General features: G+C 41.4%; 1 protein-coding gene across 2 annotated transcripts in view; it reads left to right on the top strand.

Annotated features, from left to right (window-relative positions):
- The window catches only part of KIT (KIT proto-oncogene, receptor tyrosine kinase), a gene marked incomplete at its 5' end in the record, with an annotated part of 53787 nt that overhangs the window by 19477 nt on the left and 20048 nt on the right, over positions 1–14262 (top strand). For both annotated transcript variants that reach the window (XM_084285604.1, XM_084285603.1), the window contains 5 exons: positions 1768–2046; positions 5445–5581; positions 8763–8922; positions 11773–11962; positions 12545–12660. In XM_084285604.1, coding sequence (XP_084141730.1) covers positions 1768–2046; positions 5445–5581; positions 8763–8922; positions 11773–11962; positions 12545–12660 — 882 coding nt within the window. The remainder of the gene's footprint in view (positions 1–1767; positions 2047–5444; positions 5582–8762; positions 8923–11772; positions 11963–12544; positions 12661–14262) is intronic.

Below are 14262 nucleotides of genomic sequence, written 5' to 3'. Positions count from 1 at the left end.
TGCTGGGAACCTGACTTATGCCCAGAAGGCAGGTGCTTCCCAATGTGTACCTGGGGTGGAAAAGCTGTGAAGGAAAGAATATGACTATGAGCAGCCTTGTTTGAGCCTGGATTCCCTACAACAAATCCTTCCATGTCTTCTGACCATGACGTTTCCCTTCCAGAGGGGGATGGAAGATGGGAGGAGAGCTCCTCAGTGATTCTGCTTACCCCAACAAGGCCTTCCCTGCAGGTTCAACTGTTGGTGAAACAGGTCTTTGTTCCTTTCTTCTATTTTCAAGAACTTCTGATTTTTTCCATAGCGAGCCGTGCTTTCTGTACAGTGAAGATACTTTGGCTCTGTCTGTATTGGGGAGGAACTGGACTGTGAGGAAACCAATCCGTAAACTTGCTGAGACCAGGGACGTTAAATGAGCACTTCTAGTATGCAGTTTCCTAGCTTAGCAATGACAGCTATTTGTAGCATTTCTCTGTGTGCAAAATGTCACACTTTAGGTCTGCTCAGACATACTTTACACTTCTGTTTCTGTTAGTAGTCTCCATTCTCTAGGTGTAGACTGATGCTTTAGTTTTCTATGTTTTTAGTTTGTGGTTTCTTCCTGGGCAGCAGTATTGAAAGGGCTAAAACTACTCCTCACTCTCACTTAGAAACCAGATACTAACTTCTGTGTTCTGTGATGAACCACCTTTGTGATAGAAAGCATTCCCCAATGGCCTACCTAAATGTCCCATGCTTCATATTCAGTCTGATACGTCTTGTCTTAAACCAAATGCATATTATCTGTTATCTTAACAGACTTCGCAGTCTTCTCTGTTGTCACAGTTTGTTGATCTCTAGCGACTCAAGTTGTTCAAGGCCACTTTACAGGAAGAAAGAAAACTGTTTCTAAAATTCTAATTCATGCTACCTTGTAGAGAGGGCAGATGGGAGCTGAAATATGCTTTTACAGAGTGTTTGTTACTACATCATCCCTTATTTTTGTGTTTGCTATTAATGGCCAGGTTCTTAGTGTTTCAAGGTCATCAGCTATCATGGGCTTCAACATTGGTTGTAATAGTGTTTAAATTACTGTATGTTTGTGTACTATGGTTGGCCAAGATGAAATGCTTTAGAAAAGTTATTTTATGAAAGATTACATGATTATTTTTCAATCAGATATGCTGTTTCTATGCCTAGGTTTTTCTGCAGAGGCTAAAAATACCCCTGGTTTCAGGGAGGAGAGAGAGAGAGAGAGAAATTGTTTGGTGCTTCCTCTAGTTGCAATGTGTGTTCATTTAGATTATGTATTTTACAGAAGTGAAAACCATAATTTTGGTGCTTTTCAAGTTCCATTTGCTCATAAATTTCTTCAAAATCCTCCTGTGGGCATGAAACCTTACAGCCCTGCCACAAGCTAAAAGCAAATTACTTTTAATGGTCTGTGAAAATCTGTTTACTGTTGTTGGGGGTGGATGGTGGGGGTTTGGAACTACACAAAGCACAAAAAAAATTCCATCCCCCAGTAAAAAAAAAAGCAGTAGGTTTTATTTTTAGTGCACATTATTCTTTAGCGTGTCTGGTACTGAATGCTACTGCACATCTCCTGTTGTGCTGCTCTTTTAAGACAAAAGTTAATGTCTCTTAGTAAACGTGAATTGGGTAATACTCAGTTTTACTGGCTAAATGTAAAACATTCTTTGAAATAAGTGCCCAGCTGCAGAGTTAAGGTTATCAGAAGTTTCCACTGCAATGTCAGCTGTTCTTACAGGTCTTTGTGTTCCTTCACAGATCCAAATGTGCTCTTCCTTGTTGATTCTCTCATCTATGGAAAAGAAGACAGTGACATCCTGCTGGTGTGCCCACTAACAGATCCAGATGTTTCGAATTTCACCCTGAGAAAATGTGATGGCAAACCTCTCCCCAAAAATATGACATTCATTCCTAATCCACAGAAAGGCATCATTATAAAGAACGTACAGAGGTCATTCAAGGGCTGCTACCAGTGCTTGGCAAAGCATAACGGAGTCGAGAAAATATCGGAGCACATCTTCCTGAATGTGAGGCCAGGTAACACAGGATTTTTGTCCTCTTGTAGAGCACCTGATTTTCATCTTCACAGGAATTGATGGGAAGTGCTCCAAAGAGAAATCTCCCCTTGTGTCCTGAGCTTGCCGCAGGGAGGCTCAAGGTGGTGGCTCATCTAGAGACTTTTGGAATCTTCTACTCAGATGTGCTTCTGCACCAAGGGATTACTTTGTGGCACCTCTGGCTGCTGTAGGCAGCCCAGAGAAAACTGGTAGTCTTAGGAAGTTTGTTCTGGGCAAGTTGTGTGAAGGTACAGATTGCCATGTGAGACATGGGTTGTGGCTGTGCTGGGCAGGTTTGGCCACGATCACTCATGTTTCCTGTTTAAGGTGATTTCCAGGTGTTCTTTTCACCATGTAAGAAACTTGGGTTGTGCTGTTAAACCTGGGGGACAAACCAATGCCCCGAGGTTTGGACAGGCTTGTGCAGGCAAAGTGGAGATTTGGATGCATGACTCACATGCCTGCTGCCCATAAGTGACAGCAGGAAGAACTGATAGATGACATTGAAGAAGAGGGATTCAGCAGAGAGACAGATCTTGGGGGAGCACAGAGTCATCATTTGTCTCTGTCTTTATGAGTGAGGATGTTCACGACAGCAACTGTGCTCCCAGTACAAGTGAGGAATGTGATGTGGCTGGGCAGCCAGATACACCACTTAGCTCTGCAAACACCTTGATGAGGCTTTGTATTTTACCTTCAGGTGAAATAGGGCAGGGTGGTAGGTGGGTTTGGGAAGGAGAAGCCCCATGCCTGGCTGCACAGTGCAATACAGGCAGGCTTTGTGTGGAAGGTTTGGAGCCTGCTATCGCACTACATGTTGTTAATCTGCTCTATAAATACTCCCAAGAGAAGCAGAGGGAGAGACTGTCTCAGTGTTTCCTCAGGGGCAAGTACGACAGTTTACTCTCTGTGTAGTTCTTGGGCTCCTTAAATATCCCTTGCTCCAGCTGAGTGTGTCTCCTCTAGCACATGTGGGCAATGCTGGGGCTGCAGTAAGGCCTAGCAAGGGACCATCTCTCGCTTGTGCAGATTTTTGCTGCATTGTTTCTGTCACTGCAAGTGTGTTTGTCATGCGGCCAAGGTTGAGGTGGCGGCTGTTGAGCAGGGAGCATGAGGTGGGGATCCCAGTGGTCATCCTTGTGCTTTCAGAGGGGTATTCAGTGGGTTCCCACGTGGAGTTAGGAGCAGGGTGATGATCAGCCATGACAAGCATCACCCCTCGCGTTCATGAAGGAGGTGATGCAGTGGTGTTTGCTTCTTCATGCCTGTGGTGGTGTGCCCTGCTTGGTCCTGGGCTCCTCCTCAGCAGTAGGAAGGGGTTGACAGCAGGGGCTGACTGAAGTCTGCAGTTTGATATGGCAAATTGAAGAAGTCTTCTTCCTGGTGATTTGGAATCTAACAGAGAGAATTTTAATGTCTTCTAATGAATAATAAGAAATTTTAATTAATGAGAAGAGAACTAAAGTTTAATCAGTACAGGCATCTCTGGCATTCTCCTTTGACTAAAAAAAATCAAGTCCATTCTTGCTGTCTCTGGTGTTTGTTCTGTAACAAGTTTTTTTCCAACTGTTTTTTCAGGAATGGCCAAAGAAAGAAACTGCTTAACAGTTGATTGACACAACTGTCATGTCTCTGACATAGGAGAATGCAAGTTGTCATATTGGACTATTTCATTTTTTATGGGGTAGAAGCCTGCACTTGCTTAATACAATGGTGACTTCAGACAACAAGGCACTAACTTGGCATCCATCGCCAGCAGCCCACTGATGGTAGGCAGCAGTATGTGGCCTGGAGGACCTGGGCAGTCTGCCCATGTTCTCCATCTGGGAGGAAGTGTGCACTGAGTGGAAGCATCTGCTGAAGGCCACCAGCAGTAAGGCAGCACTGCGGTGTTGGCATTTGTTGTAATAACTGGGCTGTAGTTTTAAATCAGTACCAGTCCCCACTGTCTCCTTAGCTGAAGACTTAAGTGTTCACCTTTTGTAGGCAATGCTTTTGTAATCAGAAGTATGGCACTTAAACCCCACAGCCTGAACTTCTGGTGCAGAATGTCAGAAGAGGGTCCATGAAACGGGGAACTGTGCAGGCGTACTCAAACATACACCACCCTGTTACTGTAACACAGGGAGTGCTTATGTCCAGCCCTTCTCTAAACAATGAGGGGCATTATGGCTTTTTTTTTGTTTTTCCTTAGAAGTTGCTGGTGGGTGAGAACACAGCATGCATTCTGCACTGGCTTCCTCATGTCTCTTGGGTGCTGCTGTGGTGTGAATTTTATGTGGGCATTTATATCTGAAGAGAGCAAACATGGTTCTTTGTTCCCTTCCATAGCCGCTTACAGCAACATGAGGAAAACATTATTGTTAAAATATGAATGGATGAAAAGCATGGCATTTTCCTAAGTTTAATATAATTTGCTTAATACAACTACAAAGTCTGTGTCAGAGGCAGGAAGAGAGTCTAGAATGCCTTATCTGATTTTCTGCAGTCACAGTTTGAAATTGAGTCTTCCTGCATAAAAGCCCTAGTGGGAGGTTAACTTCTACTGGTGCAAGCCTGGAGTCTCACAAGTGAGGAAATTTTAAGGAAAGGATTAAGAAAACAGAGAAGAAAACTGTGGAAGCACCAGAGCTAAAGAGCTTTGCTGAGATAAGAGATGCATAGTCCTCAAGTGTACTTGACTTGTCAAAAGGCACCCTGAAGCACAACAGGGGTACAGCTAGCCCACAGGACAGTAGGTCTGCAGTATTTCTCAAAACAGACATAATCCTGGCTGCTTGTAACCACCTACCTTCCAGGTGACAAAGGTGTCAGTGGTCCTGGCTCCAGCCACCCCTGCCTCTGAACCTTCATAGTTTTAGCGCTTTCAGAGACAGGTGTGCTGAACACCTCGAGCTGTACCTGTCCTACGTGGGGAGAGAAGCTTCCAAGGAGGTCCACCTCCTGTCAGGGCCTGTCAGGGACCTGTCGGACAGTACTTTGCATCAGCTGTTCTATTTTATATTTAAAAACTGCAATTAATGTTAGGCTGTGGTTCTTCAGTGACCGATCCTGGCTGTATTTTCAGTTATAGAGTGCAACATTTTAATCACTGTCACGGAATGTCCCATTGTCTTATTGATGGTTCAACATTTGCAAGTTTATTCATGCAAGTTGCTAAGCTCTAACAAGTATTGTCTAACTTTAGGTTTAATTTGAAGGGAGATTGAAGCTGAAATGTGCTTGTTGTAAAGAAACAACTGTGTAATATGTTAAAGAAATTTGAATACCTCTTGGAGGCCTGAAATTTTATTGGAAAGTTAATGACTGTTGATTTTTATCCCCTCTGGGAAACTCCAAGGGTAATGAAAAGTAATACACTTATAAATTGTTTTCCAGTTCACAAAGCTCTTCCAGTCATTACCTTATCTAAAAGCTATGAGCTTCTCAAAGAAGGGGAAGAATTTGAAGTTACATGCATAATCACGGATGTGGATAGCAGCGTACAAGCTAGTTGGATCTCTCACAAAAGTGGGGTGAGTTCCTTTAGCTGCATCATGTATGCCTCAGCACAGTACACTACCTGTCTGTAAATGTTCATGTGCTTGTCTTGCATACCTGACACGGGGTTGGTTTGGATTTGCTGCCTTTCCAAAGATACCACATCCTACAAACTGGTGAGGGTCCAACGACTGGCCCGTGCCCATGTAAACCTCCAGGATCATTGAAAATTTCTGGGAGGGAAGTTATCAGTGCTGGCTGTTCTTTACAAACAGAAGCTAAAGTTAGGCACTTCAGTGTGAAGTTTAGGTGACCTCTGTTGGGCTGCCTAAATACGGAAGCACGGAGTGCCTACACATCACATTGCAATCAATGGGAGCTGCAAATATCAACACATGGACTGCAAATTACATATTCTAGTCGTTATCATTAACAGTAAAATACCTGCTAATTAGCATGGGATTGTATGTGACAGGAATAGTAGTAAGCATTCATAGGAATGATTAATTCATTTAAATTATATGGTGTGCTTCACTAACTGGGAAAGTTTTGAAAAATGAACTAGGGAACTGTCTGAAGTGATCGCTGAAGTTGCTGCCCGACATGCCCAAATTCAATTATTAGCAAAATAAATACTCCAGGAGAGTTGGTTACTAGCAGCACAGCTCTGCTGAAGACCAGCGGCAGAGAGGTCCCCTCCCCTGGTCACCCAGCATGTCCTGCAGCTCAGTGCTTGAAACACAGGGCTATGAGTCAAAAAATTGTAAGTAAGAGCAGGCCCAGGCATCAGCAGGCACTGGTTTGCGTTTAAGGACACGTTTTAGTTTTCTGGCTATACCCCAAAATTTAAATGATTAAAAGCCCTTGTGAAGACCTGTTGGTAAATCCTCCTGTATACTCTCCCATGCTAATTGGCTGGGCCTTTACTTTTGCTGGTAGTGACCAGAATGCATAATTTTTAGTCCAAGTGTGCACAGAAAAAAAGGCCTCTGTGATGCTGTGATGTTTGGATAAATCACATATCCTCAGGCAAACAGTGAACTGGAGGCCGGTTCCCTGGGGTGGGTATCTGGCACAGCTTCTCTCACTAAGTGCTCATTGCTCCAGAAATCCCACCTCGCGGCTCTGGGGGCTATTGAGGTCTCAGTGACATGAAGGCAGCGTGGGACCTGCAGATGGGGCTTTTGGTCCTGTGCCAAGGTCAACCGCAAGTCTTTCGTTTGAGAACTGCATTTCTTTCCTTGTCCCTCCCCCTGCTTTTCTTTGTTATGACTGATGGGATCGGGGTCTTCCCTTATGTTTTCATGCTTTTCCCTTTTCATTTTATGAGTAAAAGCCATGAGGAAAATATTTTTGACCAAATAAATTTGACTTTTCTGTCCTTTCTGGTAAATAGCAGGGGATGCTGTCTTTTAAATATTGACTACCAAATTAAATTTTGTACTGAAACAGAATACATAAAATTCACGTTTAAACAGATGCAGAATTTTACCTGAATAGGTTAAAGGAAAAAACTGCACACCTGTTTCTTCATGTGACAGAGGTTATCACCACTTCTGAAAATTAGGAGACTTGCTGTAAGCAAGCACCTCCATACAAAACAGACTTCTGTAGGTGGTTATTATTACTCAGAAGGAAACAAAACTGTGTAGAGAAAATAAAATTCAACCAGAACTTCCTGACACCTCCAAGAATTGAAATCACTCTACAAGAAAATCATAGCAAGTGAATTTGGATTAATCATTGTGAGTTTATCAGTCTTTCCATGCACACTGAACAATCTCACAGAAACTAAAGTCAACAACTGAATTAGTTATTTTTTCTTTAGTTCCAGCACACATATGTAGACACAGAGTCATCATGTACTCAGTGCTTTGGAAAGGAAAAGAAGTGTCCAGCTGCCTGTAAGATTAGCAAATGTGGATTGCTATGGACAGAGAAGCAGAGTGGGTTCCAGAGCAAGGATGCTGTGTAAAGCATGCTGCCAGCAGGTCTCTCTGCAGTATGCCTGCAATGGGGACTTGGGGCATAAAGTGACCCAGCTGAAAATGAAACACCAGTACATTAAATTCTCTCTTGTATTTCTCTGGGAAGCATTGCAATCATTAGAGAGTTTGGTGATTTTTAGACACCACTTGTGTAGTGAGTCAAACTTCAGAGTTGCAGCCACTTTTCACAATAGCTGCAGCCTCTGAACGTTATGAAAGTCAAGGCATGCAGGTCATTTTCAGCAGCTCTGATGAAGACAAGCTGAGAGAGCTGCGGAACCTTATAGCAGCCTTCCAGTACCTAAAGGGGGCCTAAAAGAAAGATGGGAAGGGACTCTTGATTAGACAGGGTGGTGACAGGTCAAGGCACAGTGGCTTTAAATTAAATAAATGGATAGATTTAGGTTAGATATAAGGAGTAAATTCTTTACTGTGAGAGTGGTGAGGCCCTGGCACAGGTTGCCCAGAGCTGTGGATGCCCCATCCTTGGCAGTGTTCAAGACCAGGCTGGATGGGGCTTTGGGCTACCTGGTCTGGTGGGAGGTGTCCCTGCCCATAGTGGGGGGTTGGAACTGGGCGATCTTTAAGGTCTCTTCCAACCCAAACCATTCAGTGATTCTATGATTCTAAGAATGTTAGTGCAAATAAAACCTTCTGTTGGTCTTCATCATCATTGGCATTAGAAGTTCAGAGTGAGCTGAATCTGGCTGCAGGCACGGCACCCTTCTTTCCACAGGACTGAAATATTTGAAGAAATTTGTGGGTCAGCTTTGTATTTTGGACTGGTCTGCTTTTGGGGCAGGTGAAAACACTTGTTCTTGCCTGAGGAGGGAGGAATGTGACTACAAGGTGCTGTGTGCCCTTGGGGCTCCTTGGATCTTTTTGGAGCTGAAAGCACCTTCTGCCTCAAAACATCAGGTGGGAACCTGGGCAGTTTACCTAGTGAAAAGCAGCAGAAGGGTGCCTTACAGTGCAGTTCGGGGAAAAAAAAAGAAAGAATGAAGAAAAGGACTAGTACTGGAGGAAGTATTATCTCTCAAAGACAGCTGATCACACACTTGTTTTGCATGGAGAGATTCTAGTGACAGGTTTGTCGTGATGGCTTATTATTCTGGTTTAAAGTTATGAATATTAATATAGCGAAGTTATAATTACTTCTATTTTTAATTTATCGAGGAAAGATGCTGCATACACAGTGTTTTAGATGTTAATTGTTTTTTACCGACAGATTGTTACAAGCAAAAGCAGAAATTTGGGTGATTATGGATACGAAAGGAAATTAACATTGAACATCCGTTCAGTGGGAGTTAATGATTCTGGAGAATTCACATGCCAAGCAGAAAACCCTTTTGGAAAAACCAATGCCACGGTAACCTTGAAAGCATTAGGTAAATAGTTCTCGTAGAAATCTTAAGATACCTAGCTCTCCCTTCCTTCTATCTCCTTTCCCCCAAACCTGAATGAGTAAATTGCTTTATTAAAAGGTTACTGCAGACTGGTATCATACTGAAATGGTTCAGGAAGGGCTATGGAGTGTGCGACTACTTTAATTTCTGTAGCACTTTGCATGTGATTGGATTGCGGTATTAGAACAACCACCCAACACTGTTTCCATCTCTCTGGTTTTTCTCATCCTTTCTGGTTTAATTTTAAATTTAATCCAGTCTTAATGAAGCAAGTAATTTACCTTTGCGTGGTACTATCCCTACGCTTTAGTAATTTGGCAGCACAAGCACAAAGCGTATCTTCAGTACCTGCCTTCCAAGCGCTGGAAATTTCGCTGACATCGGCACGTCAATGTTTTTTTACGTGGGAGAAGTTATATATGTATCTCTATTTAAAATAATGCAGTGAGGAACACTGAAGTGTGCATAGGCAGCACGAAAATTGCTTTGGAGCTCACCACCATGGTAAATCCACCATCCATCACTTCCTTAGGCTTGGGATAATGTCTCTCAACAGTGAGCGAAGTCACCTCCTCTCCTGGTTTAATAACGGACTCATGTAGATCTCAGCTGCTGTATGTTAGCGTGTATGATACACCAGGCCTTTGAATTTTTATGGCTGCCAAAAGTGCTAATTTGATAGTCTAATTAAGGACATATGCTTGATAATTCTGACCGAGTCTGTGTAGTTGGCTAAAATACTTCAAATTCTTCACCTTTCAAGGATGTAGCAACCGAGGACAACTGAGACTGCTCTGTTCTTTGAGGGCCAGGCCTTGTATTCTCTTCCTTACCAAATTTGCTTTTCTGGTGCACAAATGCCCCTGCAATATAGCCTGTTTTGCTTTCCCAATAACTTAAAGAAAACAGAAGCACTTGATCTCTGTGGGTCAAATCTCCAGCATAGCTGCGGAGGTTTGAGTGCACTTAACCTTGCTACACCATTTGAGGGGGTAGGACTCTTAACGTGTTTTCTTAATTTTTTTTTTTACTAAAGAGATTAGATTCATATGTCAAAGAGTGAAACAGTGTTAAGTATGAAAGAAAATCTTTTCCCTGAGGAGAATAATGTGAAAGATTTATTATAAAAGGAGGGAAGTTCTTAACTAGAGGAATTCTAAAGACTACTGCACATGCAAATGTGGTTTTAAAAAGGGTTGACTTTGGAAAGTCATGTGAGTAAAATAAAGCACAGCATTATAAAATGTAAAAAAATAAAGCAACAAGTTTGTATTTAGTAAAAAACAGTTTGTACTTAGTAAAAAAAAAAAAAAAAAAAAAAAAAAACAGAGAAAAGCTGGAATATTTCATTTTCAAGATACTTTTCTCCCCTCACCCTCTCAAATTTGACCTAAAATAAAATAAACTCTGTCTCCTGGATTCCTTTCACCGTTCATTGTCAAGTTGACTATATTTATCTAAACCGTGCCAGCTCCCAGGATCATGGGAAGTGGTGTATAGAACATACTGGATTGTATCAGAATCTAAATCACTGCGGCTTTAATGTTAGCAAAAAGATTTCTAAGAAATAGTGGTATTTTGGTAAATGTTTTAGTTACTTTTATAAAAAATGGTTTATCTAACTATAAACTGTTTATAGAACTTTGTTTTGGGCATTGACAGCATGATTATAAAAAGGTTTTTTGCACTCTCTTGGGCACAGTTTTGAATATGGGTTGCATAGGCGACTCTGTGCTTGCACAGAAAATAGAAAAAAGGTCTCAAAGGGACTAAAAAACTTAAATTTCCAGATTTAAAACCTTTTCTTTTTTTCCTTTTTGACAATAGAGCATACTTTGTATCATACCTGCTTGCTATGATATGAGTGTATGTCTTCCTTTCTTCTCGGAAGCATCTGTCAAGTGCTCTGTCAGCTCCATATGCTTTCACCAAGGCCCGTTGCCTTCTGTTTTCATGAGCTCAGGTGCCCAGCTGGCCACAGCAGTTTGATCACTGGAAAGTGGAGAGAGGCAGAGATCTGAGATTGATTTGGGGGCTAAATTCAAGCATTCCCAGGAAATATGTTTCCTTGTCATTGTAGTCTGTCTGTCAAACTGGTAATTCCCACATGAATTTTTGTAATAGGACTGAAAAATTTGTCTTTCAAAGTGAATAATCCTGAAGCTGACGAGTTTATTAATGAAATTAAAGCCACTGCAGTAAGGATGCCGCTGCTCCACATGATACTCTGGAACAGAACTACCCAGTGATAAATGGTATCTGCCAAAGAAAAGATTAAGACCCAGCAGTAGATGAACAGAAATGCCTTAGTTTAAGACAATCGCTATCCAGGCCTTTCGACGTAGTACATTTTTTTCTAATTACAGTTTTTAATAGCTTCATTTGTAATGTCGTTCTTAATTACACTTGACAAAGAATCATTAAATACTGTACTATATTGTCATAAATGATCAATTTATCTTGCCTTTTTTACTGTTTCTTCCATTCCATAAAGTTAGTGACTGATTTTTTGAAAAATGTAAACACTTGAGGAGAATCAAGCATGTGTTTGCATTTTTCCAAGAGCAAATAAAGGGTATTTATCACCAGGAGATGGAATTCTTTCTGTTAAAGCATACAAGACTGCTTTAAGTTGTGTGCCTCATTGCTATATATAGCTAGTGGTCTTGGTTTTAGCAGGTGAAGGTTGAAGTTCTGCTTTGTAGATAAGGTTTCCCGTTTCACAGTTGGACGTTTGATCACTGATCTTGAAGTAGCGTAAGCGTGGTTAGAGTAGTGGCAATCTCCTAAATGGCCCTGAAATTGTTTTTCTTTTCCTATTATGACCATCAGCTAAAGGATTTGTCCGTTTGCTTGCAACAATGAATACCACAATAGATATAAATGCAGGACAAAATGGAAATTTAACAGTTGAATATGAGGCATATCCAAAACCGAAGGAAGAAGTCTGGATGTACATGAATGAAACACTGCAGAATTCATCGGACCATTATGTCAAGTTCAAGACTGTGGGCAATAACAGGTAATAAGAATTGCTTTAAGTGCTATCGATTTCCCTTTGAAACAGCAAACTAGAGTCTGTTCTGGAAATATGAAAATGTAGATGGCAAGAAAATTGTGTTTTAAAAGGTCTTGCCTTACACGTGGCTTACCACAGTAATGGGTGTGAAGTCTTGCTACCCTGGATATGAAGCAGTGTTGAGTTAAGCACACCCTCTGAGAGACCAGGCTGCCTCACAACTCACCTACAAGATATCATTGTTGCTCAATAAGTTGAGGAATTAAAAGTTTGTGTGTGGAGACACCCTCTACCACCACAGTTGAGCACAATGCTCCGAACAAAAGTTTATGCTTTTATTTCTGCCATGCACTGTTTCTTTCTGGAGTCCTGGTCCTCCAAAAATCCCATGGGGAAAAAAAAAAAAAAAGGTAGTCTTGAGTGCTATGGGGCAAAAGGGATGATAATTCTTGGTAAGTGTGTCTGTATGAATGGTGTAGGCAGGAGAAAAGAGTGCACTAATAATTCCCACCTTAGCTTTTTGTTCAACAATTCCCCATTGACTTTAGGTTGTGAGCATCGCTAATGATTTCTTTTTCTTTGCAGTTATACAAGTGAACTTCACCTTACACGATTAAAAGGAACAGAGGGAGGCATTTACACATTTTTTGTGTCCAATTCAGATGCCAGCTCCTCTGTAACATTTAATGTCTATGTGAAAAGTAAGTAAAGTGAACAGTCTGAAATATTTCATTATCACAGTCATTGTATTTTATACAACATAATGTATGCACAAGATGTCACAGTGTGGTTCAGCATATGAGAGGCTTTCTGAAGTGAAGCACATGCTGCAAAACTATTTAAATGTCAAGATATAAAAGTGCAGAGTACTTACACAAATCCACCTACAATCCAGCATGACCTTACATTCTGGCAAATGTATTCCAGAGGTTACTGGAGAGCAGATAGATAGTTTACACAGGAAAAAAACTATAACACCTGGAAAGATGGTCTCAGAAATGAGCATGGACCATAAAACTTTGATAATGTAACATGGATCAGGATATACAGAGTTTATACGTATACATATAATTTGCATTTTTGGCAGCCAAGATAAGCTATTAATTTTCTTTAAATTGTTTGAGTTGGATGTGAAGTTTGAAAACTTGACAGAAGAATTATTCACTTATGCCTTTTGGTATCTAAATACATCTGCATAATAATATACATCTCCATTGTTTTAGAGAAATCTGTGTAGCTTTACAAACGCACATGCTGTCGTCTTTATATGCTTGTAAAAAAATAAAAAGCATCAGTCTCAGTTCCCAGAAGCATTCTTCAGGACAAAAGCTGAACTTCAGAATGAATTAAATGAAACGTCCAGGAAACTCCATCCTTCGTAGCAGAACCATCCTGTCAGAGAGTTTCACACTCTCAGCCCACAAATATTGGCAGCTGCTAAAGGCAAAGCTTAAGGAGGGGACTGAGGGCAAAAAGGAGAAACTAAGGCAAGGTAGACAGTGGTGCTTTCAAGCCTAGGACAATGAAATATGTAGGAAATGAGTGGATGTGCTGCAAATACATCATTGGAGTGCTTTAGCAGTAATAGATCCTTCTCTGGGCATGGGCTGATGCAGAGGACCATTGAGACTTCACAAATGCATAAAATTCTGGATACTACTTTCTGAATTCTGCCTAATTATCATTGAAGTTCAACATTTGTAGTGTCAATATTTGCAATGCTGTAGTTTGGGTCTAGAAATGCCACTTGGGCTCCTTTTAGAACATGGTATTTCTTTCTTTCTCTATGAATGTCATTTGTGGTGTTGTACATTTCAGTTCCCTAGCTGTGATTTCTAAGCTGAGGGTGCTGGCAACTTCAAATATCCTTTGCCACCTTGGGTAGGAGTGGATCATAGTCACAAAAGGGAATTCTACTATTGTACAGCATAGTTGAGCACGGTGCTGAGCAAGAAGTTTAGTTTCTGTGCAGGAATGGAAGAAATAGCAGGCTGCCCATGAAGCCATCAGTTCCCTTGAGGCTGGATGATGTGTTCCAACCAGTGGCATCATACACGTGCTTGGAGAAAAGGGCTGTGGGCTCTTCAGGCTACTCAGGAGCAGTCTGGGCAAAATACCATTTAAAAAAATATAAAAAATAAAGGTTTATCACCATCAGCTGTCAGTTCTCAGTGCAGAGCTCCATGCTGCTGCTGCTTTTGAGGAATCTCCTACTTGATAAAAGGCTGAAACCCCTGTGGGTTGTGGCTAGGAAACCAGGCTAGGAGCAAGGCTAGGAGCAACACGGTGAATCAGTATGGCTG

This window comes from Netta rufina, assembly GCF_964035555.1.
Source record: "Netta rufina genome assembly, chromosome: 4".
Lineage (NCBI taxonomy): Eukaryota > Metazoa > Chordata > Aves > Anseriformes > Anatidae > Netta > Netta rufina.
Note: the sequence above shows the minus strand (reverse complement) of the source record. Positions and strands in the feature narration are given on the sequence as shown.